Genomic DNA, 19,571 nt, shown 5'->3' on the forward strand with positions numbered 1-19,571 from the left:
CGTATAGTTTGTCTTGGTCTAAAATTATCATTTGTCTGATTTGTGGATGGTACATTAGGAGAAAATGCCCGATACACAAACAGATTTACACCCATGGAACTCCACTGACTTTACTGGGGATTGAACAGCTGCAAACTGAGAGCATTTGGCCCCTGGTTTGCCAAACCAGCCTTGCCAAATTCTATTTGCCTGGAGCAAGTAATAACATTATCTGCATCAATGTCATGGTGAAGCGTGGACAAGTAGATTTTGTGCCTGGTCAGGTAAATTTTCATGATGAATTTGCAAGGCTGTGTTTAAACACTAATTTATTTAATCTCATGATTTTGCTAGTTCTTTACCCTAATCACACTATAGCATCATTACAGTATGTGTTTTTCTTGTTTCATGAGACAGATGGATAGTAGCTGAGGCCCCAGATAATATTTATCTCTGAGATAGCGTAAAGAAGGCAGAGATTTGCAAGTTAGTACATTTTGATATCGATAAAATAATTCCAAAAGAGAAGCCATGCTAGGGTATAATTTATTTTTAAAAAATCCTATATAATAGAATATCCTCCGCCTTATGGCACATGTATTGCAATGATGTTGCTCTATAAATGTCCCTTGTTGTCATCATTTACATGACTGATTATCCTGCAGCTGTATAAACTCTAGTAACTCAGTAAATAATGTGTGACCACAGTGTGTACATGCATCTTGGGGTCCGTGTTGTGTAAATCCATGTTGTGTTTGTGTATCTGTACATTTATATCTCATGATGAGCCTATAATTATACAGAATCGTAAATCAAGCTCTTAGGCATGAAACATTGCTTTCCATGCAGAGTACAATATCTGTTCTCTACTTAGCTAGAGGTAAGCTATACATGTCATTAAGCTTCTTTTTTGTTTATCCCAAGATAAACAGACATGTGACTTTGAACCATTTAATAATTTTGATGATGAAAAGTCAAACAGTGGACAGTTAGTATGCAGCAATGCTGCACTTTGTTTTTATTTGTCTGGAGTTTCAGTACCTCCAAGATTATGTTCCACAGTAACCAAGATATTCCGCCTAAATTGTGTAGACTTGAACAAAAGTTTTTAATGAGCACATAACTAACAGACTCTTCAGCCTCATGAGAAGCTGCCAATCCCAGTCTAGTGTTCTCTATTTGGTAATCAAAACAATTTGACAGAGATAAAAAGAATTAGCTGTTCTTGGTTTAAGTGCTTCATCTCATATTCTAATCTTGGATTTCCTGTTTCCTTTAGACTCAAACAAAGTTTCCAGGGAATGAAGCAATTTAATTTCTGATTTTTTTTTTATCCCGTTAGCATAGGTAGCAAATGTTTTGCTCTAGTGAAATGAGAAAAGAGAACATTTGCCCTTATATTAATTATGTCCCTCACTATGAAACCAAAACCAATAAGAACAGAATGTCACAGTACATTTAGGAGGTGGAGCAGAAGCTGGAAGTTCATTAGGTAGTTGGATATAGAAGACAGCAATCCTAAGGGCCATATACTACAGTCTGTGTGTGCAACTTCCAGCCACACCAATGGCATCGGGGTGGGGGGGGGCGCAATATCATGGCTCTCGGATGCAGGTGTCAACATATGTTGTAAAGAATAGAATGCATGTTCCACTGCCCTCTGGATAGAATCAAAACTGCTAATTTGTTTGGGCCACAAGCCCTATTATGTTAACAGAAATCTCCTTTAGCACAAACCGTAGAGGCATGTGCTTTTCAAATACAGGGGTATCTGAGTTCTATTGCCATTAAATTCCAAGTGGCCAAGATGTGCAGGATAATGATCAATAGGGAAGTCAAAGATGCCCACAATAGCTGAATCTATCTGATAGAAATCAATTTAATTTTCTTGGCTGCTTAAATTTTGTTTGTTTGTTGATTTGTGATGGGCCCTGGATAGAAACAGAGAAAGAGGCAGACTCTAAACACTGCATGCTGGTGGGGTTGTGAGGGGTGTACAATACCAAAAATGTCTTTATTTTTAGGTTAAACTTTTATTCGGTGCCCATTTTCATAGGGAGAAGCTGTGATGTATGACATGAGTTTGAGGTTGCACCCCATGTAGTCATACTGCTTCAGACGTGAAGAGATGTCACTGAAAGGTCTATTAGTCTCCCTGTTCACATACAGCATGATGAGGCAGTGTGGGATAAAGTTTAACCAACTGTTCCAAGTCAGAAATGTACATTTACATAAAGCGTTTTACATTATTCATGTGCATTCCTTGCAGGCGGCTCCATTTTGAATATTTTGAATTTGTTTTATGCAGTGTTGTTGTAGCCGTGTTGGTCCTAGAATATTAGAGACAAGATGGGTGAGGTTAGTCCAATAAAAGATATTACCTCACCCACCTTGTCTCTCTGAATTTGCTTTGACTTTTATTGTGACTATAGCTTGTAAACAGTGAGAAAACTGGTTTCTCCACTGCTCATAGGTAGCTTTTCACATTTGAAGTGAAACTGAGTAAGACTGTAGCCAACTCTAAGAGGCAACCAGACCATTAGTCAATCAAAACAGTGTTGCAAGCCAGTTAGAGGCAACAGTATCGTTGTCTGTAAATTGATGAAGTGAAATACTAGGAGAACTCCGTATATAAGGGTACTTCAGCTGGAGTCTAAATGCTGCTTTGACACTCAAAGCATCTCGTTATAAAATTTTTCGTACTGCATCACAGAAAGGTTATGTTAAAAAGAACCTCTTAATAAAATGATGCAGTGAAGTTATTTTATATAATACACCAAGTGCATTAGCTCATGAATAGAATTTATTTATATATATATGTATTCAACTTTATTCAGGAGATGATGAAGAAAACTTAGTTATGTCTGTACTAAGCATGAAACACTAGTGCTGATGTTTGTCTATGTGTGCTGGATCTCAGGAAATGCATTTCAAGGACAAAATTACTGGTAATACCAAGAATTCAGAGTGTGTGTGTAAGTAAGTAAGTAAGTAAAAAATTTTCCAGAGCACAATCTTGAACATTGCAAGCAAGGATTTTTTCCCCCTTCTAATATTAATCCTACTTTACCGGTGTGCATTTCTATTAGCTTCCCTATATAGATTAACTCAATGAAAGGGCCAATAACTTTGTTCTTTGGGTTCCAGTTTATAACTGAGATGTCCTTTGCTTTAAAAATCTCCCTGTGCCTATGACCTCTCCAACTTAAGTTATTACATTGAAAGTTGTAACTGAGCTAAGTGGACAGAGCATGCCCAAGGACCCTGGCTTTATTTAGGTAGATCTAATTATCCCAAACAGTAAAAAGTTGTTTTGTTTATTTAGTAACTCTATCTGTGCAGAACTAATATGTGGTTTTGCTTATCTCTTCATTACATTTTGTTTTCACATTTTTTAAGGTCTACAATCACCCCATGGGAGGCTATATGATTTGTAAATCTGAAAAAATTCCCTGACAGCTACAATATAGTTAAGTTGTAAAAGAACTCTCTTAACTTGTTTAAATATAGACCTAATCTAACCTTTTTGCTGCTTAGCCCAAGATGCATCTTTTTAAAGTTCTATTCTAAATCACTTCCTAATTTTAATGAGTTTATATATCAGGAATTACCGGCTTTTTACTCTAGCTGTTCTCTGAGATTGCAGCAATGATAAAGTAAGGTCTAAAATTGTTTATTACACATTATTCTTTAGAAGCAAAACCTTTTGCCCCCAGTGGCTGTTGGAAGAGTTATTGATTTTCTGTCACAATGTGAAATGTTTGACCTTTATAATATGAGCGATGATTGGAAGGCCCATAAAATGACATTGTTCCATTTAAACTTTAGAGTTCACAGAGCAAATAGCAAAATGTGCCTTGTTTAACTATGTCCATGGACCTAAAACATACATTACCCAGCTTCAAGCTAGAATAAAATCCTAAGAAGACAGTCTATCAGATGTCCAAAATGCATTGTGTATGTGCATGTTCTTATTTATATCTATAATGAGCTTCCATTAACATGTACTGTGTGTGCATGTGTTTATTTATGTGCACTTTTGTCAGTTACAGACAAATTCTCCCCAACAGAAGTTTTGCTGTTGACCTCTCTGAGAACAATGTTAGACCATTAGGGTCTCATCTTGCACCCACTGAAGTGAGTGACAAAACTCCCATTGATTATAATCGTGCAGGATCAGACCCCTTGTGCACATATGTTTTTTCACTTGGTCAACTGTGTAAGCACTTACAGCAGGGCTAAATTCTCCTCGTGGTTATACTTGTGCAACTTCCTGACTTCACTGGGGTTGCACCAATATAACCGAGAGGAGAATATGGCCCACATTTACGAAGTCTGCTAGGTGCATAGAGGATCTTTATATCCCGCTGCATATAAAATAAGAAACACGGAAACCACTTTAAGAATATCATTATACAATACATCAGAGTTAGAAAGGAAATACCTAGGAAAAATTCTATTATAAAACCATTTCACTAAATCAGACCCCAGAATCCCGTTTCAAACCACACTAATACTCTCTGTGATTTCTCCAGTCATAAGGCAGTCTCCACACACGTTTCTCTTTCTCTGTTTCTTTGAAAACTCACTGTTGATCCCTTAGGACTTGCTTTAGACAATAATCCATCTGGTTTCCAGGCTGAGTAAATCTACAGAGCCCAGGTCATCAGCATGGAAGCCATGCAGGCTTGTTATTTTACTTTGTTGGCTGAACCAGGCCTGTTTTAGTATGCATCCCAAGTAAGTGATGCCTCTAAACCAGTGGTGGACAATCTGCGGCCTGTCAGGGTAATCCACTGGCGGGCCACGAGACATTTTGTTTACGTTGACCGTACACAGGCACGGCCCCCCGCAGCTCCCAGTGGCCTCAGTTCGCCGTTCCCAGCCAATGGGAGCTGTGGGAACGGTGAACCACGGCCACTGGGAGCTGCGGGCGGTCAATGTAAATAAACTGTCTCACAGCCCACCAGTGGATTACCCTGACGGGCCACGTGCAGGCCACAGATTGCCCACCACTGCTCTAAGTTGTGCCCCTGTTGCCCAAGCACCACAACATGCTACTTTTAAAGCATCTGAGGCAGAAACTGACACAACTCAGTTTCCATTTCTGGCTGGTTGAGTAATATGAATAATCTCTATTGCTTTGTATTATACTTGCCATAAGTGGCTTTTGTGATTGAACACCTTAGCTTTGTTTTGGTATTTAATCAATTGCAGCAGCCATTTATTGCTTGGTGTATTACAAAGGAAAAGAGATTATAACTTAATTATTCTAAAGACTGTCAGGTTGGAGTCGTTGCTTAAATTGGTATTTTCTTTATTCTAATGTCAGTGGCAGGCTACTGGTTTTGCACTGTCTGGCCTGTTCACTGCTGCAGTCACAGTCGGTGCACATGATTAGTCACCCGAAGAGCTTTGTTACCATGTCAGTGCACGCACTCACCCCCACAACATTTGCCAGCACAAATGGTATTAATACCGTAGACAATTATTTGCTTGCAACAGGCCTGCCTATCGTACAAGGACTCAATCCTGCCATTGCCGAATGCCATAAAATCCCATTTAAATTAGTGAGTGCTCTGGCCCAGATTGTTAAAGGTATTTTGGTGCAGTAATGCCTAACTGATTTAGGGTCCTAAATCTCATTTTCCAAAAGGGATTTGGGCACTTAAGAGTCTGAATTCCATCAGAATGCCTAAATCCCTTTGGAAAACGAAATTTAGGACCCTAAATCAGTTAGGTGTTGTGCTGCTCAGCACACCAATACCAAATGTGAGCATCTATGCCCAAACATTGAATAACATTAACCAAACCTGCCTGATGAACTCATGTCAAACTGTATGGTAGAGCAAGAGAACTTTTTACCTCAAGGTACTTCAGATACCAGGGAATCACTCTGATGCATGGCATCCGAAGAACCTTGTGATCGAAGGTTCTCTTGCTCTATCATTAGGTAGGTTCCCTATCTATACAGACCTAGAGATTAGGTACAGAGGATTGTGAGAGAGAGACTGTATTATGGGCTTCCTCTCAGGGCCCAACCAATCTTTACTTCTCTATCTCATCGCAAGAGGAATTGTAGCCTGAGCAAAATACTGCTTACATGCATGACAGTTCTGAGAGCATACAGCACGCCTGTTAAAAAGTCAGGGTTTAGTACAATGGGTGCATGTTGGGCAGTATAAGCAACCTGCTTAACGTACATGCTTATGCATCTGCTTTTGGAATATGGCATCACCCACAGGTTATGTCTACACAAAGGGATGACCCAGTGTTTAGGGCACTAGCCATGGACTTGGGAGATGTGGATTTAATTTCCTGCACTGACACAGATTTCCTGCATGACCGTGGGCAAGTCATTTAGTTTCTCTGGGCATATCTACACAGTATTTTGGAGTGAACCTCACAGACAGGCCAGCAGGGCTTGCACTAGTGCTCTAAAAATAGCTGTGTACACAGTGCTTTCCAAGTTGCAGTTCAGGCTGGAGCTCAGGCTCTGAAGCCTAGGCATAGGGGTGGGGTTCAGAGCCTGAGCTCCAACCTGAGCTGCATCTTCAAAGTGCTGTCTCTACAGCTATTTTTAGAGGGTTTGCACAAGCCCTGTTAGTCCAAGTCTGTTGACCTGATCTGGGAGGCATGATCCAAAATGCTGTGTAGACATACCCTCTGTAGTTCAGTTCCCCATCTGTAAAATGAGAATAACAGTACTTTGCTTCCTGGCCAGGGTGTTATGAGCATAAAAAGATTGTGAGGTGCTGAATATTTGTGGTAATTGAGGCCATATAAGTACCTTAAATAGAAATATGAAGCAAATTTAAGACTCCAATCCTGCAAAGACTTATGCATGCGCTTAATTTTACTCACTATCAGTACCATTGTATTAAATAGGACTGTTCACATACATAAGCTTTTGTAGGGTCAGGGCCTAAGTATGGCTTGTTCTATTACCTGAAACCATTGTCTAACTCAGAGGTATTAAAAAAAAGTGACAGGGCATGCCTCAAATTTACAGATCCCCCAAGTTGCTTTGTGGATTTTTGTATGTGTTTATGGGGAGAGGGGCAGAATCAGAGTATGAATTTTTACAAGGGAAAGAAAATCTGGCCTTGTATACTTTGTCCTCTGGTTCCAGGACTAGAAGGGGATATCTGCCCATCAGCTTCTTCACAGCATTGTGAACCTTGAACATGTAGGTTCCCAAGCAGTTGCTAGAAGTGATTCTTGCTTGTATTTAAAGCTGGCCCTGGCCAGTGGATAGTAATGTGACCATTTATTATGAAGAGTTCGGTGGTCTCTGTGATGCACATTGGTGCTGGTCGTGCGGTGGTTTTCACGAGAACTGTAGCAGTGATGGAGTGAGCGGACTTGGATTGTCTGGTCATTAGGAGAAATTAATGTTTCTGTAAGAAGATGCTGAATGGCTCTAACCACTAAAGGAGTTTATTTTCTTACTTTAACAGATTTTCCCCCCATTCTTGACATTACCAAATTTATTATCATTTTTGTCTTTCAGGTGTTACCTGTCCTTAGTGTTGCAGCTACACCAGCCAACCATGCATTAGGAACTGGGCCCTTATTTTAATATATTACTATTACTTTTTGTCCCATAGTTTCACAAGCACTAATGCACACTTCAAATGCAGGAGATATTTTGATCCCCAAATTGTTTAGCACTTTATGCAGGAAAAATCGTAGGCCACAGTCATGAAACTTCCTAGAGGATGGCTGCTGGCTTCCTGTGGCAGAGCTGGTTATTGTTTTCCCACCCCCCTCCCTTCTTTGCTCTAACCATTTTGTCTGTCTATCTTGTCTTGTATTCAGTTTTCAAAGCAATGCCATGAGGGGCTTCCTTTTTTAGTACCTATAAGGGAACAATATATTTTTAGAACAAAAACATAGATATTGTTACATTAACATTGATTGCGGAATCGAGCCAAAAAAAAAAAACCCCACCAGTTTTTACGATCTTACTATTATTCTGGCTGATAGAAAAGGTCCTTAAATAGATCTCAAAATGCGCATGACATTTAAAATATTATTCCATGTTCTGGATGGGGATATGCTCTTGAAAAACTAGGTGACCTTTTCTCTTGAAATTTAGAATGGTTTTGCCTTACTATGTCATAGTATGCACAAAAGATGAGATGTTAACTCTGACTGTTAAAATGTATTGTTTCCCTTTGAAAGCTAATCCTGGTCCTCATTCTCATTAATGTTGGCTCATTCTTTTCTTTTTCTTTCTTTCTTCCTTTCTTTTCTTTTTTTTTTTTTTTTTGCAACCTTCTTTTGCATGAAAATGCGGAGTAGCAATAAACTGATTTTTTTTTTTGTAAAACTCGCTTTAAGACTCTTCTCTTTCAGATCCAGTTAAAGTCTTTAAGTTCAGTTATTTTAAAATACAATACTCTTCAATTCCTTAAAAATATGGAGAAAGTTAATGAATCAATTTTCTAGCCCTCACTAATTGGTAAACAACAACAAAAGGGGGATGGCATAATGTCCTGTAAGAATGTCATTGTCTGCTGTTACCAGGTCACCACGAGACAGTAGCAGAGGCGGGGAGAAGCTGGAATTGGCCATGTCAAACCTCACTGCAGAAGTCCTGGAATTACTACTGGAGTTTGTTTATACAGGTTCTTTGATCATAGATTCTGCCAACGCAAAAACTCTTCTGGAGGCTGCCAGCAAGTTCCAGTTTCATACTTTCTGTAAAGTCTGTGTGTCATTTCTAGGTAAGTGTCATCCCCATTCCATCTTGTGAGTTTATAGGCCTTACAATTTTTTTTTTTTTAATTTCGTAGTTCTGCTAAGAAATTCACGATTAAATGTTATTTGAAACACAATAGAACTTCATTTGTTTGGACTGAGATCTGAACGTAAAATGTTCCCATTGTTGCAGCACTAAACTGATTTACAGTCAGTAAAGTTGTTTATGCAGCTGAAAAAAAAATTCAGCTGCATTCACATTTTGGATAGATTTTTTGTTCCTGGTATCAGCATCCCATTTAATTTGACAAAGGTTGCACTTTATGCAGACACTGAGTTCTAAAATGCACAGGCATGTCCCACTCATATGGTCATTACAGTAGATTATAGAAGCTATGCCAGACTAGGTTTGTTATAACAGTAGATGAATATGGACTCCCCATTAAGGGTCAGAGTCTGCCATTTTCCTGCACCCCTGAAAAACAGATTCTAAGGGTCAGGTGAAAGATCCTTGTGGCCACTGAAGTAATAGTCCTGGCACTCTCCAAAGTCTTATAAATGAGATCCATCTTAACCACAACAGGTAGAATGGTCACACTTTTATATTAAGGTTCCGTTAATAAATGATTAATAGATATTATAGTCAATGGTTATATGTTGATATAGAGTCTCAACAGGAAGATAGATTACCTATAACCATGCCTTATAACCATCTATAACACCTTGTACTGGTATGCCCATAACTACCTATAACACATGGTACACATTTCTGTGACATGCTTATAAGATCTATTAATGTTTTGTTAACCCTGTATAAACCATTTATAAATGAAATCTTATTAATATAAAGTTTGACCCAGATGTTGTGTTGCTTTCAATACACACCATATCAAGACTTTTTTTCATGCCCTTGTTCTCCCCTTCCCTAAAACATATCTCTTAACTCTTCCTCATCGCAAGACATGTCATTCCCTTTGGAACCAAAATTTACCTCTGTCCCACATGAACCTGGAGTCATGTCAAGAGTTTGTCATTGTAAATTGACATCAGAAATGCAGAGTCTTCAAGATGAGCATTTAGAAAATGTTACACATGTTCAAAAATCAAAATCCAACCTTGGGTTTGGTTCATCACTGTGTTACTGCCCAGTGCTACGCTGACCTGACTGACTGCAATGGGGCTACACAAGTGTAAAACTGGAGTGATGCAGTAATGAATCAGGCCATTATTTCAAGCTCCCTCTTTCAATAAATTTTGTTGTCACTTGTTTAAAAATGTGAAATTCTTGTTTAAAATGAGTGTGCTATGGTAGGTTGAAAACTGTCTCTCTCAGTCCCAGTTTGTTGGTTGTGAACCTTGAGTATAGGTTCTTGCACTGACATTGCTTTTCTGTAGCTTCCCTCCAGTCCCTTTTTAAATGAATATATCTTACAGCTTTCAATGATCACTAGATGTATTTAAGTACATTGTCACTAAAGAAAGATTCAGCCAGAAAAACAAAATACATTTATTTCACTAAATCAATAAGAGATTTCCCTTTTCCAATATTTAATATTTTAATTCAGTGAACCATGTTATGGTATGAACTAGGAGAGTTGGATATAAGTTTAGTGATATATGGGGAGTCACCAGAGTTTTAGATTTTCATTTGGAGAATTCATACAGTTCATTTGGAGAATGAATTTGTAGCTTTGACTGAATTGTGCTTCAGATATAGCGGAGTCTTTGCCATATAAATGTTTAGGAAAAGTATTTTGTTTTGGGCAATGACCTGGGATTTGTAATTATCCCCCAGTAGAAGCCAACTGAACCTGCAGAATTAGAAAATGGCCCTTTCTTTTGGACATAATGGCTTCAAGCACAGGGTATATTTCCTGTGCTATGTTTGCTAGTGGTTGATGATAACAAGGATTAAAGATTTTTCTTACAGTGCCTGGTGCATGAACAAGCATTCTGGTGCATGAACAAAGAGAAAGGATGGCTTTCTTGTTTTGTTTCAGTGTTGCAGAGGAAACTGGATTAAAAACAACTCCTAAAAGCCACCCCGATGTAGTTAGTCTGTGCACCCAGGGAAGAAAAAGGTTTGGGGCATGTGAACCAAACCAGAATTCAGGAGATATATCAGTATCTCAGTTGGGGTCTGTGAGGAGGGGGCTGCTGTCACAGGAGTGAACTAAACAGAGGGATTCTGGGACTTACAGTACAGTCTGGAACAGTAGGCTGATCACAAAGCATGTTGAGTATACAAGGGCCTCCTTTCCTCAGTCTGAGAGAGATGGTGGGACCTACTGAAGGTCTGTATGTCAAGGAGGCAACTAGAGAAGAGCAGAATCTCTGATTTTTTTTCGGAGAGAAGAACAAGTTTCCAAAAGAAGCCTGAGAGGAAGCAGTGAGGGGAGCATTTGGGAGCCCTGCATGAAGAGAGGTCCACCCAGACCCTGACCAAGAAAGTGTTCTGGATTGTTTTTGTTTACTCCAGATGGGGAATTTTTGGGTCAGCTGGAAAACCAGACCACCCAGCCAGTGAGGAAACTGAGGCACTAGACAGTTTGACAATGGGAAAGTGAGATCATCACAATGGCCTTGTGATCTTTTGGAGGATAAATTACATCCAGAAGCTTATAGATATGACCAGACAATATGCCACTAGAGGCTTGTGTGAACAAGCAAGGATGGACTCCCATTAACTAAATGGATCACAGCCTGTAACAGAGAGGTGTGTTTGTGCTGATTTTAGTAATGCCTAGCTCATATGCTCCATCCTCCCTAAATTAAAAAGACAATATTCAACACAAACAGATGGGACCTCACACTAATTATTGAACTCCTGTTACATTGGTACCACAGTTCTGCCAAGTAATCTTTCATGCATACTACCAATCTCTCCCTATATCCCTGCTCAGGCATCCACTCCATCCCCAGATACTTGGGATAAAAGATGGGCTTTGTAGCATGCTTGGAAGGTTAACAAATACAGACTCTGGCAGATCAACATAGGGAACGAATTCCAAAGTCAAAGCATAAGTAGAGAATGCCCTGCCAGCTCAAGTGCCTCCGTTGAGCTCCGTTGCAACAGTCTGTCAAAGGTTAGAGAGGTGATCTTGTATTTAACCAGGTCTCAGACCATTTAGGAATTCGTAGGTTAAAACTGACATCATTAAATTACACCCAGAAATCTGTTGGCAGCTATCCCGTAGCACTGGTGTAATGTGCTCTCTACTTAACAATTGAATAATCTAGGGGTGGAGCCCCATGTGGAGTGCAATTCAAGTCTAGCCTTGAGATGACAAAGGCATGGATAATTGTAGCAAGGTCTGCATCAGAGGGAAAATGGAGCACTCTCTTATTCAATCATAGATGGAGCAAAGTGTTCTCCAGCCTTTCTTTGTTGCCTAGGCATCCAGAAGTATTTCAAGATCTAATCAGACACCTATATGATGAACTACAGATGCAAGTAGTTGGTGAAGCCTTTCAATTAAAGGTGCTGAGATAATTTTTGCCAACTGCTTCCCCCAACATTATTATCCCCCAAATGCTTCCCCCACTAACATTATTTCAGTCTTACCCCAGTTGAACGGCATCCGGCTAGCCTACATCCGAGCTCTTATCTCGGAAAGGCACCGAGTCATTTGTTCCACTGTACCAGCCATGTTAGAATTGATGAAGTGTCATCAACCTGTTGAATATATCGCAGCCCGCACCTCTTCACAACCTTCTTGATGGCCTTATGTATATGTGGGAAAGGATAATGATATAGAGCTCTTGGAATGCCACAAAAAGGTTTCTCAGGGAAGAACAGCAATTGTCAACACTACCCTCTGGTCCTTCTAAAAAAGGAAAGACTGGGCCACTCAGAAACATCTGTCTACATCTACAAGGGATTAAAGATAGGTAAAATACCAAGATCAGATCTAGAAAAGTCAGCACAGATATATGATCATCATCCCCCATTCAGAGAAGATAGGCCACTGCCAGTGCAGTTGTCCTATACCCAAGCCTGTTACCCGATAAACAGAAATCTGAGAACTCAAAGACCCCACTTGCAAAGGTGTTGAAGTAGGCTATCTGCTCTCGTATGAGTAAAGGCTTATTCCACCAGATGTTTTCCATTGTGCAGAATTAAAGATATGTGTAGGGCTATGCCCTGGTGGTCTGGCTGGGGCATTTCTTTTAAAAATTACAAGATTGATGTGACTCCGGTGTCAGATTTGCTTTTTGGCTTTAGTTTTCCGAATATTGGTGGTGATAAGAATTTAGATTTCTATCACCTGCTTATTTTATCCACCTAGTTTTAAACAGGTTTGTGTGTATATGTCGGCTTGTTTACCCATTAAAGTTAATCCAAAGTAAGGCAGGGTGTGAGTTTAATGCTGAGAAGCTATTGCTGATTAACTCCATGTATGCACACTCTATTCCAGAACAAGAGTGCTGCATTTTGGGAATATTTTTAATATTTTCTGAAACCCAGCAAGGGGTCAGAGTCTTGGAGCCCAGGATCCAGCCTAAGCAGGAACATCTACAGTGCTATTTTTAGTCCCACAGCCTGAGCCCCACAAGCCATAACGTTGGTGCCATGGGTTTCTCTTTGCAGTGTAGACATACTTTTTTAGGCTTTGTGCCTTGAATCTTAATAAAATGTATTCTGCTAATGCCTTGGCTAGTAAAGCTGAGACTCAATAACCTGTTAGCCTCTCTTGCACAAATTTCCTATTGGTGATTTTTTTTTTTCAGAGGAGCTGAAAGGACAGCAAAGTGTACAGCATAGCTCATCCTTAACATACTACTACACACTGTGCAGTTGCTTGTTTGCCAGGAAGCAGATAATGCTGTCTCCTCTGTGCATGATTTGCTTTGAAACACCACTACACAACATTTAACAGAAACCATTAGTATAATCTGTGTTTTGCATAAGGAATGTCATCACATTCTATAGTAACAAAGTTCCTGTGGGGAATTTTTATTATTATTATTTGAAGTGGCTTAGTAGCTAAGTAGGACATAACTTATCATGAAGCAACTGTAGCATCCTCAAAAAAGTCCTCAGAGCCTAGCCTAGAGTTTATTCTTAAAGCACCTGCACTAGGGTTTACGTCTTTGCTGTTTCTTAAAGGAACATGGTAGGCATTAGAATTAGCAGTGATCTCACTATTTGAGTCCTACTAGAGAAGAGGTCCTTAATTATAAGGTTATGTCAACAGTTTTCTCCCAACCACACCACTAGACCACACACCGAAAAACAAGCCCAGAAAATACCTTCCACCCAGTTAAAGATTTAAGATGCAGATCTAAAGGAACTGCATTTGGTAGACTTTTTTCTTTTAATGGTGACTCATTGGAATAAGCTGGGTGCTATTCAAAGTGAACCAGAATTATTTACGTTCATAGCATCTATTTGTCAGTGAAATAATGCCATTTTTATTAATTCATTTATATTTTATTTGCTCCTTTTAGAAAAACAATTGACTGCCAGCAACTGCTTAGGAATATTAGCCATGGCTGAAGCTATGCAGTGCAGTGAACTATACAACATGGCCAAAGCATATGCCCTACAAATTTTCCCAGAGGTGGCGAATCAAGAGGAGATCCTTAATATCTCAAAAGATGACTTCATTTCCTACATGTCCAATGACAGCCTGAACACCAAAGCAGAAGAGCTGGTGTACGAAACAGTGATAAAATGGATTAAAAAGGACGCTGCACTCAGAGCTCAGGTAAAAATAATCTGAGAAACCACTCTCCTCCATTCTCATAAATACCTCTTTAAAGTAGAAACTATCCCCATGCAATTTTAAATGTGAAGATGAATAAAAGATGGGATTGTGGAGATAAAAAGAGAGCAAGCGACTCCAGGTTATGCACAAATTGTATGCCATTTCAGAATCTGATTTCCCCCATCTGATTGTTTAGAATTAAAAGCTTCTCATTTGCTACACGTATATTAGAAACATAGACTCTTGGAATTGTTGGCTGCAGACTTGGTCAAAGATAAATCTTGAAGGTTTATAATTGCATGATATGTTACCTCAGGAAAGGGATACATTTTGGGGAAGGCATGCACATTCAGTAACAGTAGGAAGCAAAAATCCTCAGTAAATCACAATTTTTTTTGGTGCTGAATTCTAATAGCATGACCACCTTATAAGTACACTATGTATAAAAAATTATACTGTACCTTTACTGGCTATTTAGATACCCCCTCTGGTAGTATATAAATATTTATTAGGGTTAGCTTGTCTGCACCATTTGTCTGAGTTATGCAGTTGCCCTTAACTTGTGAAGTTAAATGTATTACCTTGCCTAGCACTATCTCCAGATAAGTGTTATAAATAGTGACTGGTTTTGAGGACAATAAAGGCAAAACATGGTCCTTGAGATAGACGAATTACATTGGTGACACTTAAAAACCTGCCATTCTCCTTAGATATAACTAAATAAGATTTGCAGTTAGCTGATCTTGGTAGCTAACTGTGGTGATAAGGGGATGTCCGAGTACCTAAATTGATTGTTGGTTTGAACCCCAACCTTAGTATTGGGTCAGAATGTTCCCTCTTGCAGATGGGCTCTGTCCAGGCCCGCCCAGAAGGGAGAATGCCTCCCCCATGTTATTGTCGCTTCCCCAGTACCCTGCTGAGCTTCTGTTTGGGGAGTGGGGTGGGAAGGAAGGCCAAAGCAGGTGCTTGGCCATTTCTGGCTATCAGGCTCTGGGTTCTAGACTGTCAGCCCTGGTGGTTAGAGCGGTGGTTGAGAACAGGTACCAAGAGACAAAGCTGGACATAGAATCAGGACCAGGCTGAGAGTGGTGCTGAAATCATGGCCCCAAGTCAGGCTGTGGGTCAGAACTGGGGTCAGAATCTGTAGAGAAGCCAAATCAGGATGGTAGTTGGAGTCTGGATGCAGGTCAAAGGTCGGGTTGGTATCAGTCCAAGGATCTGGGGTCAGGAGGCAGGTGCAGGGCTGAAGCAAGACAGGAACAGGGTTGGAGCAGGGCAAGAATAAGATACAGACAAGGCTGATGTGAGCTGGAACAAGGCTTGAGCAAGGCTGGGGCAACAGGATCGAGGGCAGGCTGGAAGCCTAAGGAGTCTGTAACACCACGTGGCAGCTGGAGGGTTCCTAGCTGAGTGGTGCTGTTTCACATACTAACTTGTGGCTCTGGCAGTGAGAGTGAAATACATTTGCCTGAAGGTCATCTGACCCCACTCCTGCCCAGGGATAGGCTGCTGCAGCATGCCTGAGTTAATGAGTCACTGCAGGCTTTGCTGAAGGGGTCAGTCATTTTAACTAAGTGAACAGCCCTGGTCTTGCTGCTGTTTGGGCTCACACTGGCAGCTCCAACCTCAGCTGATCCCACTCTATTTCCCCAAAGAAATACAACCACGACTTGATCCATTTTAGAGTATGTCTACACAGGAGCTTTAGGTGTAATTTCTGATCAAGCTGGCATGCTACAAATAGAAATGTAGCCACAGTGGCGGGACGGGCTAGCCCACCCAAGTATGATCCCGTCTGAGAGCATAGCTATGTAGTCAGGTCGCTAGTTCTTCGCGCTGCCGCAGCCGCGTGTCTGTTTTAGCATGCTAGCGAGATCAGAGGTAGCGCCGATAGAACCGTCTGAGGTCTGGTGTACACATACTCGCAGAGTTGCATTAGCTCCCCCTGGATCCTTTCCAGGGTTGCTTAAAGAAGGAGGATGGTCCAGTTGTTAGGATACCAACCTGGGACTCAGGAGACCTAGGTATTATTCCTTGCTTTGCCACAAACTTCCTGTGTAAACTCAACCAAATCGCTTAGTCTTTCTGTATCCCAGTTCTCCATCTGTAAAATGAGGTAATAGAACTTCCCTACCTCAGAGGGGTGTTGGGAGGATAAACGATTGAAGAGGTACTCAGTTACTGTGGTAATGACTTCCATGTAAGTACCTAAGATAGACGTGCGGCCACAGGGGACTCGTCTGATGGCAGCACAGTTCCTGCAGTCAGTCTGTGGCTGTAGGGAGCCACCTCAAAACTTCTTCTCTCCTCTTCAAATGGACAATGTACATGAGACTCTGAGGGGAACTTCACAGAGTTTTCTTGCCTCTGTGGCCACCTTCTAGGCTTCTCTTCTGGAGGGGATTGTCTGGGCCATATATATTATTATGATTATCGCAAAAAATGTATACGGTGCTGTTGATTTACTGAAATGGGCCCCTTCTCAGCTCCCACTGGCCTTGGGAAATGTGCAGTACTGTTTGTGTGTTTCTCTGCTTGTTTAAAGTTTGATGAAAACAGTCCGTTCTGAGCTGCTCCTGTACTGAATCTGAACTTAATGGAAACTATGGGATTATTCTCAAGGGCAGTAGTGGAAAGAACCTTGCAGAATGAATCTGTTTCTCTGTCACAAATAGAGGGTGTCAATCACCATGCAATCTAGGTTATGTTTTCAAGATTGCTGGTTTAAATATTTCTTTCTGCCTCCTGCTGTGCTGATGTTATGAATTTGGTTTTTTTTTAAGTGGTGGTTTTTGTTTTCCCTCTCGCTGCTGCCACTGCCACCACTACCTCCTCTTCTTTCACTTTCATGTTGCAGCAAACCTGTCTGGTTTTAAGATTAAGTTGGATAAGTTTATGGAGGGAATGGTTTAATGATAAAACATAGTAGCCAAGGAAAACCAAGCAATGGTACATGAACAACATAATGGCCAACAAGGGTCAGGCTAGAGACTCTTGCCTATATGCTCGGGGTATTACTGATCGCCATATTTGGGGTCGGGAAGGAATTTTCCTCCAGGGTAGATTGGCCGAGCCTCTGGAGGTTTTTCGCCTTCCTCCGCAGCATGGGGCAGGGATCACTAGCAGGAGGGTCTCAGCCGATTGAAGTCACTAAAACACAGGACTGGGGACTTCAACGGTAGAGTACAGGGAAGGGTCTTGCGGCCTGCAGCATGCAGGGGGTCAGACCAGATGATCATAATGGTCCCTTCTGACCTTAATGTCTATGAGTCTATGAGTCAATCGGGGTGGTTTTTTTTTCCAAGTTGCATTCCTTTTTGCATTCCTGCTTCTGAAATGCTTTTATAGCTCTATTTGTTTCTCCAAATTTCTCACTGTGGTGTTTGATTTCCTGTGTTTTTCTTTCAATTTTTTATATGTATCTACAGGGAGATGAGTGTTTTGAATCAGTTAATGTTAAAGGTATCAATAGTTGGCTGCTTTCATGTCCAGTCCTACTGCTAAGCCAGGTTTTAAGGGTGGCAGGCTGGCTGCTCTAACTTTTTCTTACCTCTCTGTATCCTGCTGTATTATATATAAGGCTCTTAGTCCGATGCTTATTTTCTGAAAGCAGAAGCTCTTGCTTTTTAGATTTAGCATGAAACACCCTCTCGTTAAAATTTTATAGTGGCATCTACATTTTCAGAGCTCAGAAACAAATTACTCTGGGGATGGATATAAAGTCAGACTAACCAGTCTTCTGTCTGATAAAGATGGTCTGTAGAAATTTTGATGACGCCTCCTTCCAGCATGAGAAATGCCGAGCCCAATCCTATCAGATCCGCAGTCCCTGAATTCATTGGGAGTCCAGGGTGCTCAACACCTTTACAGAATCAGACCCACCATTTCTGCCGAATCTGTCAGGGTAATGCGTTGTGTACATTGACCACTTCTCAAATGTGAATGGATATGTCAAGTTGTCTGGAGTGGCTCATGACAGTGAGTGCCAACCACGGGGCAGACCGTTACAAACCAGGGCACAAACCCCAAACTGGTTGTGAGTTTTATACTTCGATTTCACCAACCAAGCATCAGGTATGGACTTCTCAAGCACTAAAACAGCCTTAACATGGAGTCTCAGACAATCCCCTTGGATGCTCCGGTCTATCTTGCCACTTAGGCAAGCCTGCCTTTTGGTCCCCTCACCAAAAATCACAACAATATTCAGGTTACTCTCAGTTCCAAAGGACCAGTCACTTACTGGTTCTCGGCCCATGGGCTGCTTACGGCCCAATCAGCACACAGCTGCAGCCCATGTGACATCCTCAGGGCCATACAGGTAGTATATACATTGTGTGGATGCGGCCCACATAACACAGAGAGCTGCGTATGCAGCCCACAATGGTAAATAGGTTTAGAACCACTGCCTCAGATCATTTGCACCCTAGATGTTTCACCAAAGACAACACTTGTAGCTAATCCTATAATAAACTATCTAAAGATTTATGAGCTAAGAAAAAGAAATTAGAGTTATTTAAAAGGTTTAAAGCAGGTAAACATACACACACGAAGAGTTAAAGTCTTAAGTCTCAAAAGAACGAGGAATACTTGTGGCACCTTAGAGGCTAACAAATTTATTTGGGCATAAGCTTTCATGGGCTAAAACCCATTTAATCGGATGAAGTGGATTTTAGCCCACGAAAGCTTATGCCCAAATAAATTTGTTAGTCTCTAAGGCTTGGTCTACACTACCCGCCCCAATTCGAACTAAGGTACGCAACTTCAGCTACGTGAATAACGTAGCTGAAGTCGAAGTACCTTAGTTCGAACTTACCTTGGTCCACACGCGGCAGGCAGGCTCCCCCGTCGACTCCGCGGTACTCCTCTCGCCGAGCTGGAGTACCGCAGTCGACGGCAAGCACTTCCGGGTTCGACTTATCGCGTCCAGACTAGACGCGATAAGTCGAACCCAGAACTTCGATTTCCAGCCGTCGAACTAGCTGGTAAGTGTAGCCAAGGCCTAAGATGCCACAAGTACTCCTCGTTCTTTTTGCTGATACAGACTAACACGACTGCCACTCTGAAAAAAGTTTCAAAAGGTAATAGAAGCTTCTATGATAATCAAGCTCTATATGCCTTTTAGGGCTAACCCAGGCCAAGCACTGGGGATCTTATGCTTAGTCATCCTTGTCTCCC

General features: G+C 41.0%; 1 protein-coding gene across 3 annotated transcripts in view; it reads left to right on the plus strand.

The window, feature by feature from the left end:
• KLHL29 (kelch like family member 29) overlaps nucleotides 1-19,571 on the plus strand; it is a 547,902-nt gene that overhangs the window by 466,611 nt on the left and 61,720 nt on the right. For all 3 annotated transcript variants that reach the window (XM_034766597.1, XM_034766598.1, XM_034766596.1), the window contains 2 exons: nucleotides 8,512-8,711; nucleotides 14,137-14,396. In XM_034766597.1, the coding sequence (XP_034622488.1) occupies nucleotides 8,512-8,711; nucleotides 14,137-14,396 (460 nt within the window). The remainder of the gene's footprint in view (nucleotides 1-8,511; nucleotides 8,712-14,136; nucleotides 14,397-19,571) is intronic.

The sequence above is a fragment of the Trachemys scripta genome, chromosome 3 (genome assembly GCF_013100865.1).
Source record: "Trachemys scripta elegans isolate TJP31775 chromosome 3, CAS_Tse_1.0, whole genome shotgun sequence".
Taxonomy (NCBI): domain Eukaryota; kingdom Metazoa; phylum Chordata; order Testudines; family Emydidae; genus Trachemys; species Trachemys scripta.